The sequence below is a fragment of the Cyprinodon tularosa genome, unplaced genomic scaffold (assembly GCF_016077235.1).
Source record: "Cyprinodon tularosa strain WSP-4 unplaced genomic scaffold, ASM1607723v1 ctg348, whole genome shotgun sequence".
In the NCBI taxonomy this organism is placed as follows: Eukaryota; Metazoa; Chordata; class Actinopteri; order Cyprinodontiformes; family Cyprinodontidae; genus Cyprinodon; species Cyprinodon tularosa.
In genome coordinates, this window is record NW_024039061.1 from 675481 (window position 1) to 692391 (window position 16911).

The following is a 16911-nucleotide window of genomic DNA, read 5'->3' on the forward strand; positions in this document are numbered from 1 at the left end:
ATAATGCAGTTTAATATTTTTTAAGATTAACAATGCGTATACTCAATGTTCAATGAGAACTCACCACTGCAAAAGTACAAGCTCCACATAAGTCACAGTATTCTGCAAACTACCGCCTCTCTAATATCAATATGTTGACTTGATTGGTCTCATGCATAAAATACAAACTAGAGACCCCTTGGGTCTAAGTGGGGATTACCTCCCAAGGTGGTGGTAAATAATCAAGCTATGAATCTCATGAACTTTGTACATAAACTGAGTTGGCCAACCAACCAGACTAATTCATAATTGATAAGAAAATTCCAGGCCAGCCGATGTGATCAATGTGGCTATCCCAAACAATGCAAATGCAATGCATCAGGAGAAAGGAACAGGCGACAGTGAAGATAAACAAAGAATTGCTTAGGAACCCAGAGGTCAAACTGGGTACTTGTAACCTTCTCAGCGCACAAGCACACTGCTCTGACCAATAAGCCATCACTCCCAACTAATGGATTGGTGTGCAACTACCTACTGTACATGATGTTGGTTGTTTTGCTCAATTGTTCAGAGTAGATTTCATGAATAGAGAAACACAGATTGTTTAGTATTTGGCAGGCAAGTCTGATTAGAGCCCATCAGAGGAGATTTGACTGACTGACTGGTGAATCTGTGTAAGTTCAGATCTAACATTTGAGCGATGGATAGGATGTCGTGGTAGAGTTAAAACTTTCAGAACTAATTTATTTTCCTTAAATGAGGCAAATGACAGTGGAGCAATGCCTGATTCAGCAACAGAGGAAACACTTTAAAGAGGCGGTGTTTTCAGACGTGGTTGTAGAACAGATAGGAGGGTGGGGCTGCTCGCCTCGGACTGCCATGAAGCAACCTGATGTCCAGGTTTGGTCCAGGTAATATTTTGGTGTCAGTGGGTTTATCAGGTTGGATGACCTTTATTCACTCTAAAAAGCAAAGTGTTAAAAACTGTCTGATTTTTCTGTGAGGCAGATTAGATTCAACGGCTGAAGTGAAAAGCCGAGCATGGATAACCCAATAAAAAAAGAAATCAATGTGCATAGGCCTCAGTGTTTGAAGCGGTGCTGCTGAAACCAAGAACAATGGCAGATTTTATTGGTCTTGAAGGTAATAACTGTGAAAGTTATGTGTTAATGAAGGCAGTTGCTGCCTGAGAGACTTGTGGGTTGGTGCCAGTTTTTCCCTTTTGGCATTAATAAAGATGAGAAAGAGGAAGAAAGAGGGAAGAGGCGATGCCTTGATCTTCTCCTTCTTATTACTGTTTGCAATGTATTCCTCCTTTTCTCTGTGTTTGTGATGCAACTTCAATGTCTCCATATAATTTGCAAACCACTGTTTGAATTTGTTGACACAAATCCTTTCCAAAGAATCACAACAATATCTTTCTCTCCTGATGCCAGACTCTTTTGGACTTGGTCCGTATAAGAAATATAATTAATTGCTGCTAAGCCGCGATAATACTCATGAATCAGTCACATCTATCCTTGACCCTGATGGGCTCTTAACTAAAATGACATCAATGTGAATTTATACAATTTCATAAGCAGAATAATATGTAAATGGGTGGAAAATGATAAATATCCTGATAAATCTCAAACATGTAGGCAGAAAATTGTAATTACTGTCACTGATGGACGACACATTGTGGCACTGAAAATGTTGGAAACTGTGATTTCTACTTCTCCTTGCAGTATGGTGTTGTATAGGGATGTCAAATATCATCTTTTGCTCGGACAAGTCCACTTTTTACATTCTGTCCGGGGCGTTAAGTTTTTACTGTTAAGGGACCATAATCATATGTTTAAATAAACTGGTGCTTTGCACAGAATACTACAGTACTTTTCGGTCCCCGGGATAATTCTCGAGGGACTGCCTTGTGGGAGGGTCTGGCGAGACACCCACACACAGACACACACAGGGTGCAGAGAAACCAGCATTTGACACAACCTGCAGAAACGAAAGTGCAGCTTCACAGATGAACTGCAAATAAATGTTTGCATGTACGGTCGAGGTTCGGAGGCCGATTGCACAGGTGTTGCAGATCTTAAAGCTCACATGGACTGTTAAAAACGTTTGGTTATCTAACATAACCCCAGTTCTTAGAATAATATGAGCGAGGTGTCTCGCTATGGGATGCAGCCTCCTGCAGCCCTGATAGAAGCATCTATCTCAATCTGCCAATCCTGATTGGCCGGTGGAAGTGCCCGTCATACGCCACGCCCCGTAGCTCCGACTACTAAAGCGTGTGCGGATCACGGCACTCCAATTCAACAAGCAAACCTCTTCTCGCCGCCCTGCAAGAAGGATCGTCTGGCGAGACACCTCGCTCATATTATTCTAAGAACTGGGGTTATGTTAGATAACCAAACGTTCTTTTTCATAATATTCACTCGGTGTCTCGCTATGGGATATGGTAGCTCCCGTATTGTCAGACAGCTTATCGAACAAGAACCGGCCGATGGGGAAGGTCCACAAGGTCAGTTATGACTCTAGGACCGCACTGGCCACGCACGGTCCAGACACGTCAAGCATGTAGAACCGGACAAAAGTCAGAGGCGAAGACCAATTCGCCGCTGAACAAATGTCCTGAACGGACACTCCCCGAAATAAAGCCCAGGACGCAGCCATCCCGCGGGTAGAGTGTGCACGCAGACCCGCCGGGGGCTGCAGACCCCTGCTTCCATACGCCAAAGCTATAGCCTCCACCACCCAGTGGGCGAGGCGTTGCTTTGTGATCGGCTGCCCCTTACGGGGCTCCGCCCAGGAGACAAAGAGCTGATCACTCATCCTGAAGCTCTGCGTCCTGTCCATATAAGAGCGCACGGCTCGAACAGGGCACAGCGTGTGCGCTCGCCGTTCACCTGGGGGGGCGGCGAACGCCGCTAGCTCGATCGGTGAACAAGAACCAACCACTTTAGGAACAAAGGCCGGGTTGGGCTTCAGAACCATACGCGTGTATTCCGGGTCGAACCGGGTACATGCGGGGCTCACAGAGAGCGCATGAATGTCGCTGACTCGTTTCGCAGAGGCCAGGGCCAGTAACAGCACTGTCTTGAGAGACAGATGTTTAAGACTGGACCCCAACAACGGTTCAAATGGGGGTCCCTTAAGCCCCTCCAGAACCACCGACAAATCCCACGGAGGCAGCAAAGGTCTGGAGACGGGGAGGAGCCTGCGGGCGCCCTTCATAAACCGACAAACCAAAGGGTGTTGGCTCGCCGTTTTGTCTCCAAATCCTATATGGCATGCTGCTATAGCTGCCAGATAAACCTTAACCGTGGAAAAAGCTTTTCCTTTATCAATCAGTTCCTGTAAAAACGACAGAATCGCTGGTACAGAACACTGAAAAGGAACGTAGTCCCGTTCAAGACACCACCGCTCAAACAGTCCCCACTTGGAGCCATATAGGTTCCTAGTGGAGGGAGCCCTGGCGTTTTGGATAGTATTAATTACACTCTGAGGGAGCCCGGCAGTGGTTAAATTAAGCCACTCACGGGCCAGGCTCACAGCTGCAGTCGCTCCGGGTGTGGGTGGTACACTGTCCCCGCACCCTGCGAGAGCAGGTCCCTGCGCAGCGGCAGCTCCCAAGGCTGGGCGCACAGCATCTGGAATATCTCCGCCAGCCAGTGTTGCGCTGGCCAGTGCGGAGCTATTAGGATCAGTCTGTGGTTGAATGCCCTCACTCTGGCGAGAGTGGGGGGTATCAGGGCCAGCGGTGGAAACGCGCAGCTCGTGCGGCCAGGCGTGCGCTAATGCGTCTACGCCCAGAGGGGCATTCAGAGTGCTCAGAGAGAAGAACAGCTTGCATCGAGCGTTTTCCCTGGACGCGAACAGATCTATCTGAGCGCGCCCGTAGCGCGCCCATATCTGCTCCACGACCTGTGGGTGCAGCGTCCATTCCCCGTACACTGGCGCGCCTCTGGACAGCAGGTCCGCACCCGTGTTCAAGTCTCCCGGGACGTGCGTCGCTCTCAGGGAGAGAAAGTGGGTACTGCTCCAGAGAATCAGGTCGCGCGCTAGATTGTGCAACATGCGGGAGTGCAGGCCCCCTTGGCGGTTGATATACGCCACTGTTGTCGTGTTGTCCGTCCTCACCAGGACATGGTGACCCGAGAGGAATGGGAGGAAGTGTCTCAGAGAAAGAAACACCGCCGAAAGTTCGAGAAAGTTTATGTGAAGGCGCTGGAGGGCCTGGCTCCAGCGACCCCTCACAGACCTGCCCTCGTGAATGCCGCCCCAGCCTGATAGGCTGGCATCCGTGGTTACCACTTTCCTGGACGAGACGGTGCCCATAGGCACCCCTTGGGTCAGGAAGGACGGGGCTCGCCAACAGCGCAGAGCTGTTATACAGTCCGCTGTGACCGTTATCCGCCGTGCGCCATGACGCACGGGGTCCATTCGGAGCGAAGCGACCCAGCGCTGAAAGTCCCGCATGTGAAGGCGGCCGAGGCGAATCACGAGGATGGCTGAGGCCATCAGACCCAGCAACCGAAGGCACAGTCTGAACTGGACAGACCTGTGCAGACGGAATTGTGACAGGCACGTTCTGAAAACCGTCACTCTTTCCTCTGACAGGCGGGCTGTGAACGGAACAGAGCGCAGGGATAATCCCAGAAAGCATATCTCCTGCGTTGGAGATAGGTGGCTTTTTTCCATATTTATCACAAAACCTAAATCCATCAGGTGTTTTGTGACAATGTGTGTGTGAACCCTGGCTTCCTGTTCTGACTGCGCTAACAGGAGCCAGTCGTCTAAATACGTGGCCAGACGTATCCCCCGGCGTCTGAGCGGGGCTACCGCGGCCTCTGTACACCGTATGAAAACCCTCGGACTGAGAGACAGACCGAATGGTAGAACACGGTATTCGTAACACACCCCTTGAAAGGCAAACCGGAGATATTGTCTGTGAGGGGGATAAATGGGAATGTGGAAATACGCGTCTTTCAGATCCACGGACGAAAACCAGTCGTTCGGTCTTACTAGACGCAACAGAGCTGCATGTGTCAGCATCCTGAACTTGTATTTCCGTAGGAATTTGTTCAGGGCTCTTAAGTCCAGAATAGGGCGGATTCCTCTCCCCCCCCGTTTGGGGACGAGGAAGTATCTGGAATAAAACCCTGACAGACTCTGTTCGGGAGATACGACAGAAACTGCTCGTTTGTCTATCAGAGAGAGAATTTCCTCCCGTAAAACTCGAGCTGATTCTCCCTGTGCATGTGAGTGTATTACACCGGAGAAGCGGGGAGGGACAGTGGCGAATTGAAGCCTGTATCCCCAGGAAATTGTGCGCAACACCCACGGTGGAGCTGCTGCTGCTCTCCAGCTTTCCCATCTGAGAGAGAGCGGGGGAACATATTGCGGCTCCTGCCCCGCGCCCCCCTGTGGTGGAACCGAGAAATGATTCTCGGGCACCACCGGAGGCACGGTGGAGCGCTCTGCTCTGCTCCGCGGGGACGGCGGTGCCCGTCCCGGGAGCAGAGCTGCAGGGGGCTGAGCGGCCACCCTGCTTATAGAGAGAGCATCGTCTGTTTTGGCTTTTTTTATTATCTGCACCCTCGGCTCGTGGCCTGGCTGTGACAGATTTATTTTTATTTTGACACCATTTTTTCTTTGAACAAGGGTGTGTGACTGTGCTTTTGGACATTCCGCTCGGGGCGCAACCGCGCAGACCTCCGGGGCGATGTCCTTCTCCTCGCAGACCGGCTCTGGGATGGGCAACGGTGGCGTGGGGTGCGCACAAACAAGCCAAAACGGTGGGCCTGCGCAACGGGGAACAGCAGGCTGCACCAACTGAGGAACTGGCGGCTGTCAGGCCGCCCTCTTTTTCTTCCTCGCCTGTGGGACCGAGCTTGCGGCGGCTGTGGGCGGCGGCGGCGTAGCGGTCGTGGAGGCAGGTTTCCCCTGCCAGCCGGCTCCGCGCTCCTTCCTCATCGGAGGGGGCGGACCTGGCGGTGGTGGCCGTCTTGGTACCTTAAAACGCGGCGGCTGGGAGGCTGCATGCGCAAAGGTTTTGCGTTGCACCGGAGGTGAAGGCGCAGGGGCTTTCCGAGGGAGACAAAGTTTGAGGGCCTCGTTGTCCTTTTTCTTTGCCTCACATCTTTGCTGCATTGTGGCCAATGCAGAGCCGAAGATGCCTTCAGGGACGATCGGCATATCCAGGATGTCATCCCGCTCCCTGTCGGTCAGGTTAGCGAGACTGAGCCATCGCGCTCGCTCCTGGACGACGTGGGTTGCCATCACCTTCCCTGTGGCCTGGACCGCGACACGTTGGATACGGAGAGACAGGTCCGCGATGACCGCCATCTCCTCCCACGCATCCGGGTCTTGCTCCTCAGCAGACGCGCCAAACAACTCCGCTTGGTAGGCAGTGAGGATGGAGAGGGCGCTGAGGGCTCTGGCCGAGAGGGCTGCTGCTTTGTATGCCTTTTCGGTCAGCGCAGACTGGAACCGTTCGGGCTTAGCTGGCAGCGTCGGGCGTCTGGGGGAAGCTGCAGACAGCTGGCTCACGCTGCCTGGGCAGAGGTGCGCAGCTACCGGGACTTCCACCGGAGGCATGGAGAGGAGGCCGTGGGCGTCCATCGCCTCGCAGTCGAGGGATGCTGCGCCCGAAATAGGGCTCCTGTTGCTGTATGGGCAGCTAGTCCATGTTTTGGAGAGCTCCGTCAGCAACTCGGGGAAGACAGGGAGAAGCTGCTTCACCGCATTTCGTGCCAGGGGAAGCCGTTTGCCTTCGTAGCGGGACCGGGTGGGCTCCGCTATTGCGACCGGCCAGGGAATCTCCAGCTTCTCTGCCGCGCGTTTGCACACGTCGAGCAGGTCCACATGGAGGGAGGGAGCTGGTGAGCTCACTCCCCTGTCTTCCATGGCGGAAGGGCACGGCGGTTTAGGCCTCTCAGGCTGTGCTGGGGCCATGAAGGTGTCATCCTCTTCCTCGTCCTCTGATATGAGGAACGAGGTGTCGTCATCCTCCTCCATGGGACTGACTTCCAGCACGTCTTCCTCGGGAAACGGGGGGGCATGGAGCTGCTCGCACTGGGCACCCCAGTCGTAGTCAGTCTCCGGGGCTTCCCCAGCTGTGTCCACGTCCTCCTCCGCGGCTGCACCTTGTGCGGCGGTGGGGAGGAATGGATCACGGTCCGAGATGCTAACCTGGCGGGCTAGCCTGCGTCTGAGGCTCTTGACCGTGAACACTTTGCAGTGTCCACAGGAGCCGGGAATTTCTAGGGCCAACCTGGCGTGGTCGACTCCTAGACAGGTACCGCACACCGGGTGGGTGTCTTTCCCTGAAATTTTATTCCCGCAGCCACAAAGACGGTGGTCTCCCCTGGCGTGGGGGTTTTGGACGGCCGCCATTTCCCGACGAGCTGGAGTGCTGGTAGGGAAAGGAACCGTAGCTAGCTGGCGTGCTAGCGTGGCGGGGTCGAGGAAGTAGCTGGTGTGCTAAATGCTCGTCCGACTCGAGCGTCCGTGGAGAGGAGCCGAGATGGATTCCGCCGTGAAGAGAGACAAAAGGTTACCGGTCCGGTCTGGAGTGAGCGGACAGGGCAGAAGCCAGAGCACAGTGCTAGCGTCCGGCGACGGAAACTAGCAAGGTCCGTCTGTGGGCAGTTAAGCTAGCGAAGGCTCCGACGTGAGATAAGCTCTCAGGTGAGAAGAGGTTTTGAATTGGAGTGCCGTGATCCGCACACGCTTTAGTAGTCGGAGCTACGGGGCGTGGCGTATGACGGGCACTTCCACCGGCCAATCAGGATTGGCAGATTGAGATAGATGCTTCTATCAGGGCTGCAGGAGGCTGCATCCCATAGCGAGACACCGAGTGAATATTATGAAAAAGAACTTAAAAAAGCTGTGGGAGGTGAGAGCACAGATCTCTGTTTATTCACTTGATAACCAACAGGCTGAAAAAAAACTGAATTCACTTGCCGCCATCTTGGTACTCCCTACTCACGGAGTTGCACCATAAAAATGCTGACGTGTGCAGTATTTGGCTGTAACAAAAAGCAGTCTTCTGCTGTATGGATGGATGGATGGATGGATGCACAATTTGTAAATAGAAAAATACTATAGCATTAACAGACATGTACTTGTAATTCAGTCTTGATCTTATATCTTGAAATGATACGGAATAGGTGATTACCATAACAATGTAATCCCTACATGTATATTAAATATTCTTAATCGATTTAGCACTGTGTAAAGTGCTGAATCTTGGCCAGATGATGTCACTCCTCTGTGCTGGACCATCCATTTTGCTGCTAAGCCATAATCATTTTCCTGAATTGGACCATCCTTTTGTTTTCCTGACATTTAACTGGTCCTAGTCCTGCCGACACTTTACCAAATACACAATATTAAAGCATTTGTGCCAGGAGACTAGATTTTTGGGGAGAACCAGACTTTACCGTAATGTGTTTTAGGGGTTTAAGCCAATGATGTCATGCATAGAAAACAATTCTCTGAAACTCTTAATATACTGAAAGACGACTGGTCTGAGTTAGGGTTCCTCTTCATCAGCCAATGGCTGGCCAGAGTCCGGTTTGGGCTTCTTGTTTACTTTGAGAAAAGCCTAGTTGGGATGGTCAAATTGTTGTAGGCCCAATATAAATGTAGTGCTTATAAGACAGCTTTTCTGTAACCTCAGACTGAAGCCAAAATGTTTCATAAAAGAAGAACCGGTTCAAAAGAAATATTAAATTTCCTTATATTTATTTTTTTTGAAGAGCACAAACTCTACAAAGCACAAACTCAAAAAAGTGCAATGCATATTTGTAAGTAGCTTCCTTTATTTCAATACCTCTCAATAAAATCTAAAGTAAACAGCTGCTCTCAAGTTAAATCCAACTATGTGTAATTCAATCTCAGTCTGAATCCAGCTCTTCTGTGATAGCCTCAGATCAAACAGCATTATGAGACCAAAGAGCACACAGCAGATAAGGAAGGAAAAAAGTTGTGGACAAGTTAAACAATTTTAAACAATATCCAAAACCTTAAATCACTACCCAGATCCCTTTTCAAATCACTGTACAAATATGGAAAGAGCATGGGTCAACTGTAAACCAAATGAGACAGCCACCAAAACAGCTGGTCGGCCAAAGTAAACATCTATTAGAGAGTCTGTCAAGGCAATCCATGACTAAGCTGGGAAAATCTGCTAACTGGTTACACAAGACACCAGTTATTGTGTTTCAAGCCTTGTAGGGAACACAAAAACGGCTCTGGTCAGATGAAAATAAAACATAAGCTTTGGCCCATGTGTAAAGCACCATGGGAGGTGAAAAACAAAGACACCACTTCAACCTAAAAATATCATACTAGCACTGAAACATGGTAGTGGCCACATCATGCTGTGGTGATTCTTTTATTCAGCATGGATCCTGACTGGAGCTAAATAGCCTTAAGCCATTGTCTGCATCTATCTCCTTGAAGCCCAGTCGGCCTCGGCAGATGCTCGCTCACACTAAGCCTGGTTCTGCTAGAGGTTTTCTTCCTGTTAAAAGAAAAATTTCCTCTCCAATGTTGCTATAAGCATTCTTGGTATGAGGGATAGCTTTCGAGTCAATGAGTCGATGCAATCAGCTGGTTTTCCTTAGATAGAAAACTTTGAACCAATCTGACTGGATGATCTTGTTGAACTGTCTCTGTAACATACCTTGAGATGACATATGTTGTGAATTGGCGCTATATAAATAAACTGAATTGAATTGAACCAGAGATGCAGTGGGATGGCTTAGATCACAGCATAATGATAGAGGGGCCTAGTCACGCTGCTCATAGACAATCAAGTCAACAAAACTGTAGAACGATGATGGACAAGACTAAAGACTAGGAGCTCTGAGAGACATTCCACACTTTTCATGTTGTGTTTGTAATTATGCACAACTCTTCTATTGGCCTTTCTCTTAAAATCCATATGAAAATCTTTTTGATTTGAGTTCATAAAATGAGGAAAAAGTCCAGGAAGTATTAATACTTTGACAATATATGAATATATTTGTAGCAGATCTTTCTCAGTATTTAGAGGGAGGCCGTATAGATTTTGTAGCATAAAGCAGCCTTATGGCGTTCTATCGCTTCTCTCACCCCTGCAGGCAATTTTCCCTTCGCCGTCACTGCTCTGTTACACTTTCACCTCACCTCTCCCTCTCTTCACACCACTTCTCTCGTTTTCTTCTCATGCTTCAGTAACCGTCTCCTCGCTGCTCCTCTGTCGCAGCAAGAAACTCCACCTCTTATCCCCACTTCTTTCTATTTATCTCCTGCAAGATTTTTCCCTCCCTCTCCCTGCGTTTTTCTCTGTTCTCCCTACACCCCAATATCTCACCCTTTTCCTCTCCCCTGATAGTTGCGAGCTGCAGCATCCTGTGAGCAGAATGTCAAATGATTCCCACGGAGCAGGCAGACTCTGCTTAGTCACCTTGACTGACAGACACAAACACGTCTACGAAAAAAGAAATCCTGTGAAGGGTAAATCCTCAAGGCAGAAAGAAGCACTTATCTTAAAGTAAAGAAACGTCAATGAAAAAATTAACTCCACTTGTGATTGTACACAACTTTGATGTTTTTTAAATGAAAGATGTTAATATAAAATTGTAGGATTTATTTAGTTTGTTGTTAACTTTAAAGTATGTAAAAGGAAATGCACCAAAAACTTCAATGTAAATGTGATGGATTCTTGTATCGGGTTTTAAATCACAATCTGCATTCATTTGAAGCTCTTTGAGGTGTTTAAGCAATATCAATATATGCTATAGAGATAAACAGCCTTGATTAACATACATATCTATCCCTTTAACCTAAACATGAATTGAAAGGTGTTATCAAAGTTAAAGGAATAGTAGACCCAAAACATGATTAGCCTTCATTTTCTACTCACCCCCATGCTGAACAACACACTGGAGTACTTTTTTGATATCTCAAATGCATCTGGAGATCTGGGAGGCTTCTTGCTGTCTGCTGACATTCAAATAATGGAGGTCTATGGTGCCCGAGGCAGAAAGGTCCATAAAAGTCCACAAAAAACGTGTCAATATTCCTCCATACTGGTCGTCCAATGTATTCCAAGTGTCCTGAGTGGGTAGCATCCAGAATTTACCCGAAACGAAGTCATTTAGAATGTTTTTAGAGCATAAACAGTAGTGTATAGGATTTCCTGAAAGCGCGCACATGCGTGCTCACGACGCTACGGAAGCCGGCAGACCAAACCAGATGAACGTGCGCATTCAGCGTCTGCTCTGCCAATAATGCAAGCGTAGAAGAAGAAATGTGCTGTTTACCTGTGCAAAGAAAGAAACAACGAAAGAAAAATGTCTGAGGACTTCAGTGTTGAGGAAGAGCATGAGTTCTTTGCCGAGCTGAATGCGCTGGTTTGGTCTGCCGGCTTCCGTAGCGTCGTGATCGCGCATGTGCGCGCTTTCAGGAAATCCTATACACTACTGTTTATGCTCTAAAAACATTCTAAATGACTTCGTTTCGAGTAAATTCTGGATGCTACCCACTCAGGAAACTTGGAATACATTGGACGAGCAGTATGGAGGACTATTGAAACGTTTTTGTGGACTTTTAATGGACCTATCTGCCTCGGGCACCATAGACCTCCATTATTTGAATGTCAGCAGACAGCAAGAAGCCTCCCAGATCTCCAGATGCATTTGAGATATCAAAAAAGTACTCCAGAGTGTTGTTCAGCATGGGGGTGAGTAGAAAATGAAGGCTAATCATGTTTTGGGTGTACTATTCCTTTAAGGCTCATTTAATAAAGGATATTATGTGAGGACACCATCATCACTATTCCTCATTAACAGCTGGCTGTTTGAAGACTGACTGATGTCAATTGTGATCCTATTTACATCTTTCAGACAAAAGATTTACCGTAATAAAACAACATCTCTATAGTCAGCATTCTCTAGAAAGGACAAGTAGAAATTTTGATCATATAGAATAGCTCCTGTCTGTTCTGTTCTAGCTGACATCTCCACCTTTGCTTTATATTTTAGGCAACAGAATCAAACACCTGGAACAGCCAACCATTTCTCCCGGGAGCTTTCTTACACATGTTGTGTTTCCTTTGAACCAGGTCAGCCTCACTGATGCTGAGAACGGCTAACTGACTCTTATTCCTAAAGTGGGCTGTTGTTGTCAACATGCACTGACAGCGTGGTGCATTTATTCAATGTGAGAATAAGCTTGGGTGATTACCAACTGACAGGCCTTTGACCAGGCCAGAGTCAATCTGAGGAGTTTCTGTCTTTGGACAACCTTAGGTTTTAATGCTTCAATTACCTTTTTCTTATAGGGTCTATATCATGCAAAACCCACTTTTTTGGGCTTCTAAGTATGTTATAATGCTATTTCTTTATCAGATATCATGCTTAAAGTAGTATTTCATCTGCTTCATGCATGTCTCAGTCGATTACTCCCAGGATGCCCGGACCTTGACGTACGTGCACCATAAAAGCAGCACGCCTGCTTTTGTCAACGGGCGATAACGTTGAGATGAATTTACTCTTTTTGCACTTAATCTGAGGAGTGACAGCAACTTTTCTTTTTTAAAGCTATAGTGGAGGATGGATCATCAAAAATAATTGGTCCTCCTAACTGTTAATCATTCTGGTGATATGTTTATGTAAGGCCGTCCTACATGCTTGTCTTCATTTCCACTTACCGGTGGTGAGTCTAATATAGGGTAAAAATTCAAAATCTTCTTTTGTAATATAAGCTTGTATGAGCAATTTAAACAAAAACATTTAAAAAGAGCGTGTATGAGGAGAAATGGGCTCGTTCATGCTCTCGCATGCGTTTAAAAGGCATTCCGGGTACCAGGTTGTGCATGTACATTTATTTTTTTGTTTAAAGTGGAGAGGGGGGGGTCTTTTAAAAAATTTGCAAAAATCCTCCAGTATACTTTTAAGTTATAGATAGGTCTCCGACTTTGTTCTGCCCTCCTGCAGAAAAGTATCATTCTTTCAGACTGGAGAAACGGCCCCGGAAAACAACCATTTCATAAAAAATGAGTACTAGCGCTAAAGGCAATATCTAATCATATACGTGCCTATAAATGGCTTTGGAAGGCTTAAACACTTATAATAATGTGAACTAAGGAACCAATGCAAAAGTTGAGCATACTTTTAAAGATAATAAATAATAAATAAGGATTTCAAACAAATAAATCAAAACTGACTGAGCAGAAGATCATTAATCAGTTCTATATCTGTAGTTATATCACACCAAAGTCCTACTTTAAAAACAACCTTTTTACTTCATAAACTACACCAAGATTCTTTAAGGAGTGAATTTAACAATCTATAAGGCAGCCTAGAATAGAGATTTTAATTCAAACTTATTTTATTTACCAAGCTTTCCTCCCCACAGTCGCTCTGTGTCCCGTCTCTAGACTTCCACTCTAAAACTGTAAAACAGTTGATGAAAATTGTCTCGCTCTGATCCTTTTGTCATGCTCTTTTAATTTGATGTTTCAGTATTTCTATACTTTCACAGCCATTTTGATTGTTGCACTATTTTTTCATATGCTGACCCTCTGTGATCTTAGTCTACAAAATATATTTTTAATGAAGGATAATCATAAATGATCTTGGCAGTTCTAGGAGGTTGCATCTGCACATTTTCCCCACTTTATACTGATGTCTCACCGACAGTGAGGGATCGTGGGTTGTGTAGGTGGCCCAGCGCTCATTTTCCAGCTCCTCCATGACCTGCAAGGAGCATAGAGAGAGATGGTTATAACCACACACATATATTGCACCTAATGTTTCCCGATCCAAAACACACCTGATTCATAGCGCTCTTCAGCCAGGTATCTACAGCCACTCCAACTTGCCGTAAAAGGTCCAATCGAGCCTCGGCTTTCAACTTTATTGTCTTTAAAAACAACAAAACATAAAAAGGATAATGACATATTTGATTTTCTGCACAATTATTTCCTTTTTGTATTAAAAAAGTTTTATTTCTTTTGAGAAGTAACTGTTACGTTATTACTGTTACATCACAGCGGAATCTGTTATTTCATTTCCCCCAATGAAACTTGTTCAATTTCTAGTTCTATTATAGGGACATTAGGGAGGTTCTTCTATCTCTGATCCTTAAGTTTCTAACCTGTTTTTATTCATTTACTCTTCTGTTCCACCTTCTTTCCTTTCACACCAGTGCTGTCAGAGCAGACTGACAGCTGATTGGCTTATTTCCCAGTCCAACTTGCTCACTTTAATCAATACAGACATACTGCACCATGTTTATTTTTCTCTGTCATCGATAATGAATACAAGGTAAAAATTATCAAACCTAGCTCACTATATTAAATTCCAAACAAACAAATCTGACAGAAAATCTGAAATCCTGACATTCACAGCACCATATACTCCTGCTCTAAAGAACTATCAGTATTGCATAACAAGCATGGGTCAATGGAAGCAGCCGGTGGTGGGAGGACAGCATCAGTTCAGACAATCAGTCTGGCCGAGGAGCTGTAATCAATACTATTATCACTGAAGGAAAGTGGAAATCTAGATGGAAAGATGGAGCAGCAGAAAACACAAAAGGGAACAGAAACATGAGGAAAAGGACTGTAAAATATTGCAGTGTGAAGGTAAACCTAAAAACATGATAAAGCTTTTAAAGAATAATGAGGTTTATACAGAGGCAGTGGTGTCTTGTATATAAAAATAACATTCCAACTTCTGATGGAAAAAAAACTCAACCTGTATGACAAGAATACTTTTAATCAGTTCTCCAGCCGTATCATTTAGGTTTATTTTGGCTAAAATATAATTCAGGATCTGACTCTGCTTGTCATTAATATTTAATTAAGGGCCAATTGTTTGGTGGGAGCCTCAACTTACAAAGGCCTACCACAGAGGCAAATTTAATCATCTGTTCCTCCCACTCACCCACCCTATAGGATTCAAGAGGGAGGAGAACATCAATATACCTAAAGAGGTTTGTTTATCTTAGACGACAGTTAAACCAGATAGAGATAACACAATGTGGACAATAAGACAACGAACATGGATAGGCTTTGATGGATCTGCAAGAGGTTTTCTGGAACACATCAAGAAAAGCTCTTCCTAATAGCAGATGATAAGGTTATGAAAACAGTGATGGTGTTTGGTGCTTCACATTAAGGCTGAAACTGATAATGGAGATGCAGAAAACTCCCACATTTATAGAGAAAATGTAAAGGTCGTTAAAAAACATCACTGATGTACAGCTGTTTAAAAAAAAACTTTAGGCGATCACAGAATGTGCAGTTATTTTTTGGTTGTCTTCAATCGGAAGTTAAAATTTGAACAAAATGCAGCAACGTTTGAATAATGATGGAGATCCTGAAGATGATAAGGTGATCTCAACCTGGTATAAAATTGCTAAGTACAGAAGATCTGCTCATCCAAAAATTATTATTATTCTAAGAATTAAGAAAAGGATTAAAAAAAGACTGATTATGTAACATTACTAAACAACTTATATCAAAATCGTACAGGTTTATATTTTTTGACTCCTTTAATCCTTTCATTTTCATCCTGTGGAGATTAGAGGAAATCCGGAATAAATTTAAACCTGTGCACCAAATCCTTGTTTTTAAATTATACTTGATTTACAAGATGTATGAATGTTTTACCTTAGAAATAATGGATGGAATAAGTCGATTAAAGCCACAAATTAATAGAAGGAAAATGTCTGAGCATGTCAGCTTCTGACTACAGCTCCACGGCTCTCTGTACCCAACCAAACGCCAATATCAATGCTGGAGGAACCTTAGAAAGATTAATACTTGACCTTAGTTAAAGGCTGGGTGGTACAATCACTATCCAGATAATAACTAATGTCCTTTGTCTTGCTTTTATAATTATAAGATGAGAACTCTGTCATTAGCTCATCTGTTTTAAATGAGCACATAAAATATTCAGCGACCTTATCGGGGAAGAAATGACCGCCTGTAAGAGAGAAGGAGCTCAAATCTGACTTAGGAAACGCAGATGGGAGGAGAAAAATGGGGAGTAAATCATTCTGTTTAGTAGTTTCATAGTAGAGTTTATTCATGCATGTAGCTAAATTATCATAACCTATATTTCTAATTTTATAAGAATAAAATACGATACATTTAGGCATAAACTGTGAATTTTGTAATATGAAACACCCGAACCCAAAAAAAATAAATAAATCAAACAATGGGATATGTGAGGCTAAAAACAGCAGATAGAACCCAGTTAAGAAAGACAGGAGATATCACAGGGTACTCATTAAGTCTGAGGATTAATGCATTAATAATTGATTTTTCTGCAGACTCAAAGATTTGAGTCTCTAAAAAAGACAATTATGACCTTGGATGTTCAGATATGTTCACAAAGTTTTACAGCTCAGGCGTTGATTTTTATTCATCCTTAATTTTCTCCGTATTATCAGGCCTTTTATGGAGGGATAGAGAGACTTTTGGTAAAAAAAAAGTGATTGAACTGTTATAAAGATGTTTCTATGTTTGCATCCATATGTTTAAAGTTAGCAAAGTTTAAAGTAAGCAGAATGCTTATTTGCTTTAGAGTTGCAGACGATCCTCCTAACAGTTTGTGGAGCAGGTCATATCATCTGTAACAGGATACATACTCCTAAAGGCTCTTCTTGGTGTTTTCAATACCTAGATTATCAATGGAAAGCCTTTATGGCACAAAAACAATAGAGCATTAGAAGTTAAAAATCCCAAATTAGCAGGATCAATTTTCTCAGTTGAGTTACAGACCTCAGCTTTGCGCATTATCTCTTTGGTGTCTTCAATCTTCAGCTCCAGGTCTAGTCTGCCCTGTTCAGTGGGAGGCAGGCCGTGACTCTCACAGTCCTCTAGAGACTAGAAGCCAGACATCTTTATTAGAAGAGTTTACACTCAAATAAACA

The 16911-nt window shown here is 45.2% G+C and overlaps 1 protein-coding gene across 2 annotated transcripts in view; it reads right to left on the reverse strand.

The window, feature by feature from the left end:
* Positions 1-16911, reverse strand: part of LOC119789802 (F-BAR and double SH3 domains protein 2-like) — an 89989-nt gene that overhangs the window by 9740 nt on the left and 63338 nt on the right. For both annotated transcript variants that reach the window (XM_038294905.1, XM_038294904.1), the window contains 3 exons: positions 16760-16864; positions 13801-13890; positions 13662-13724 (listed from right to left, as the gene is read on the reverse strand). In XM_038294905.1, coding sequence (XP_038150833.1) covers positions 13662-13724; positions 13801-13890; positions 16760-16864 — 258 coding nt within the window. The remainder of the gene's footprint in view (positions 1-13661; positions 13725-13800; positions 13891-16759; positions 16865-16911) is intronic.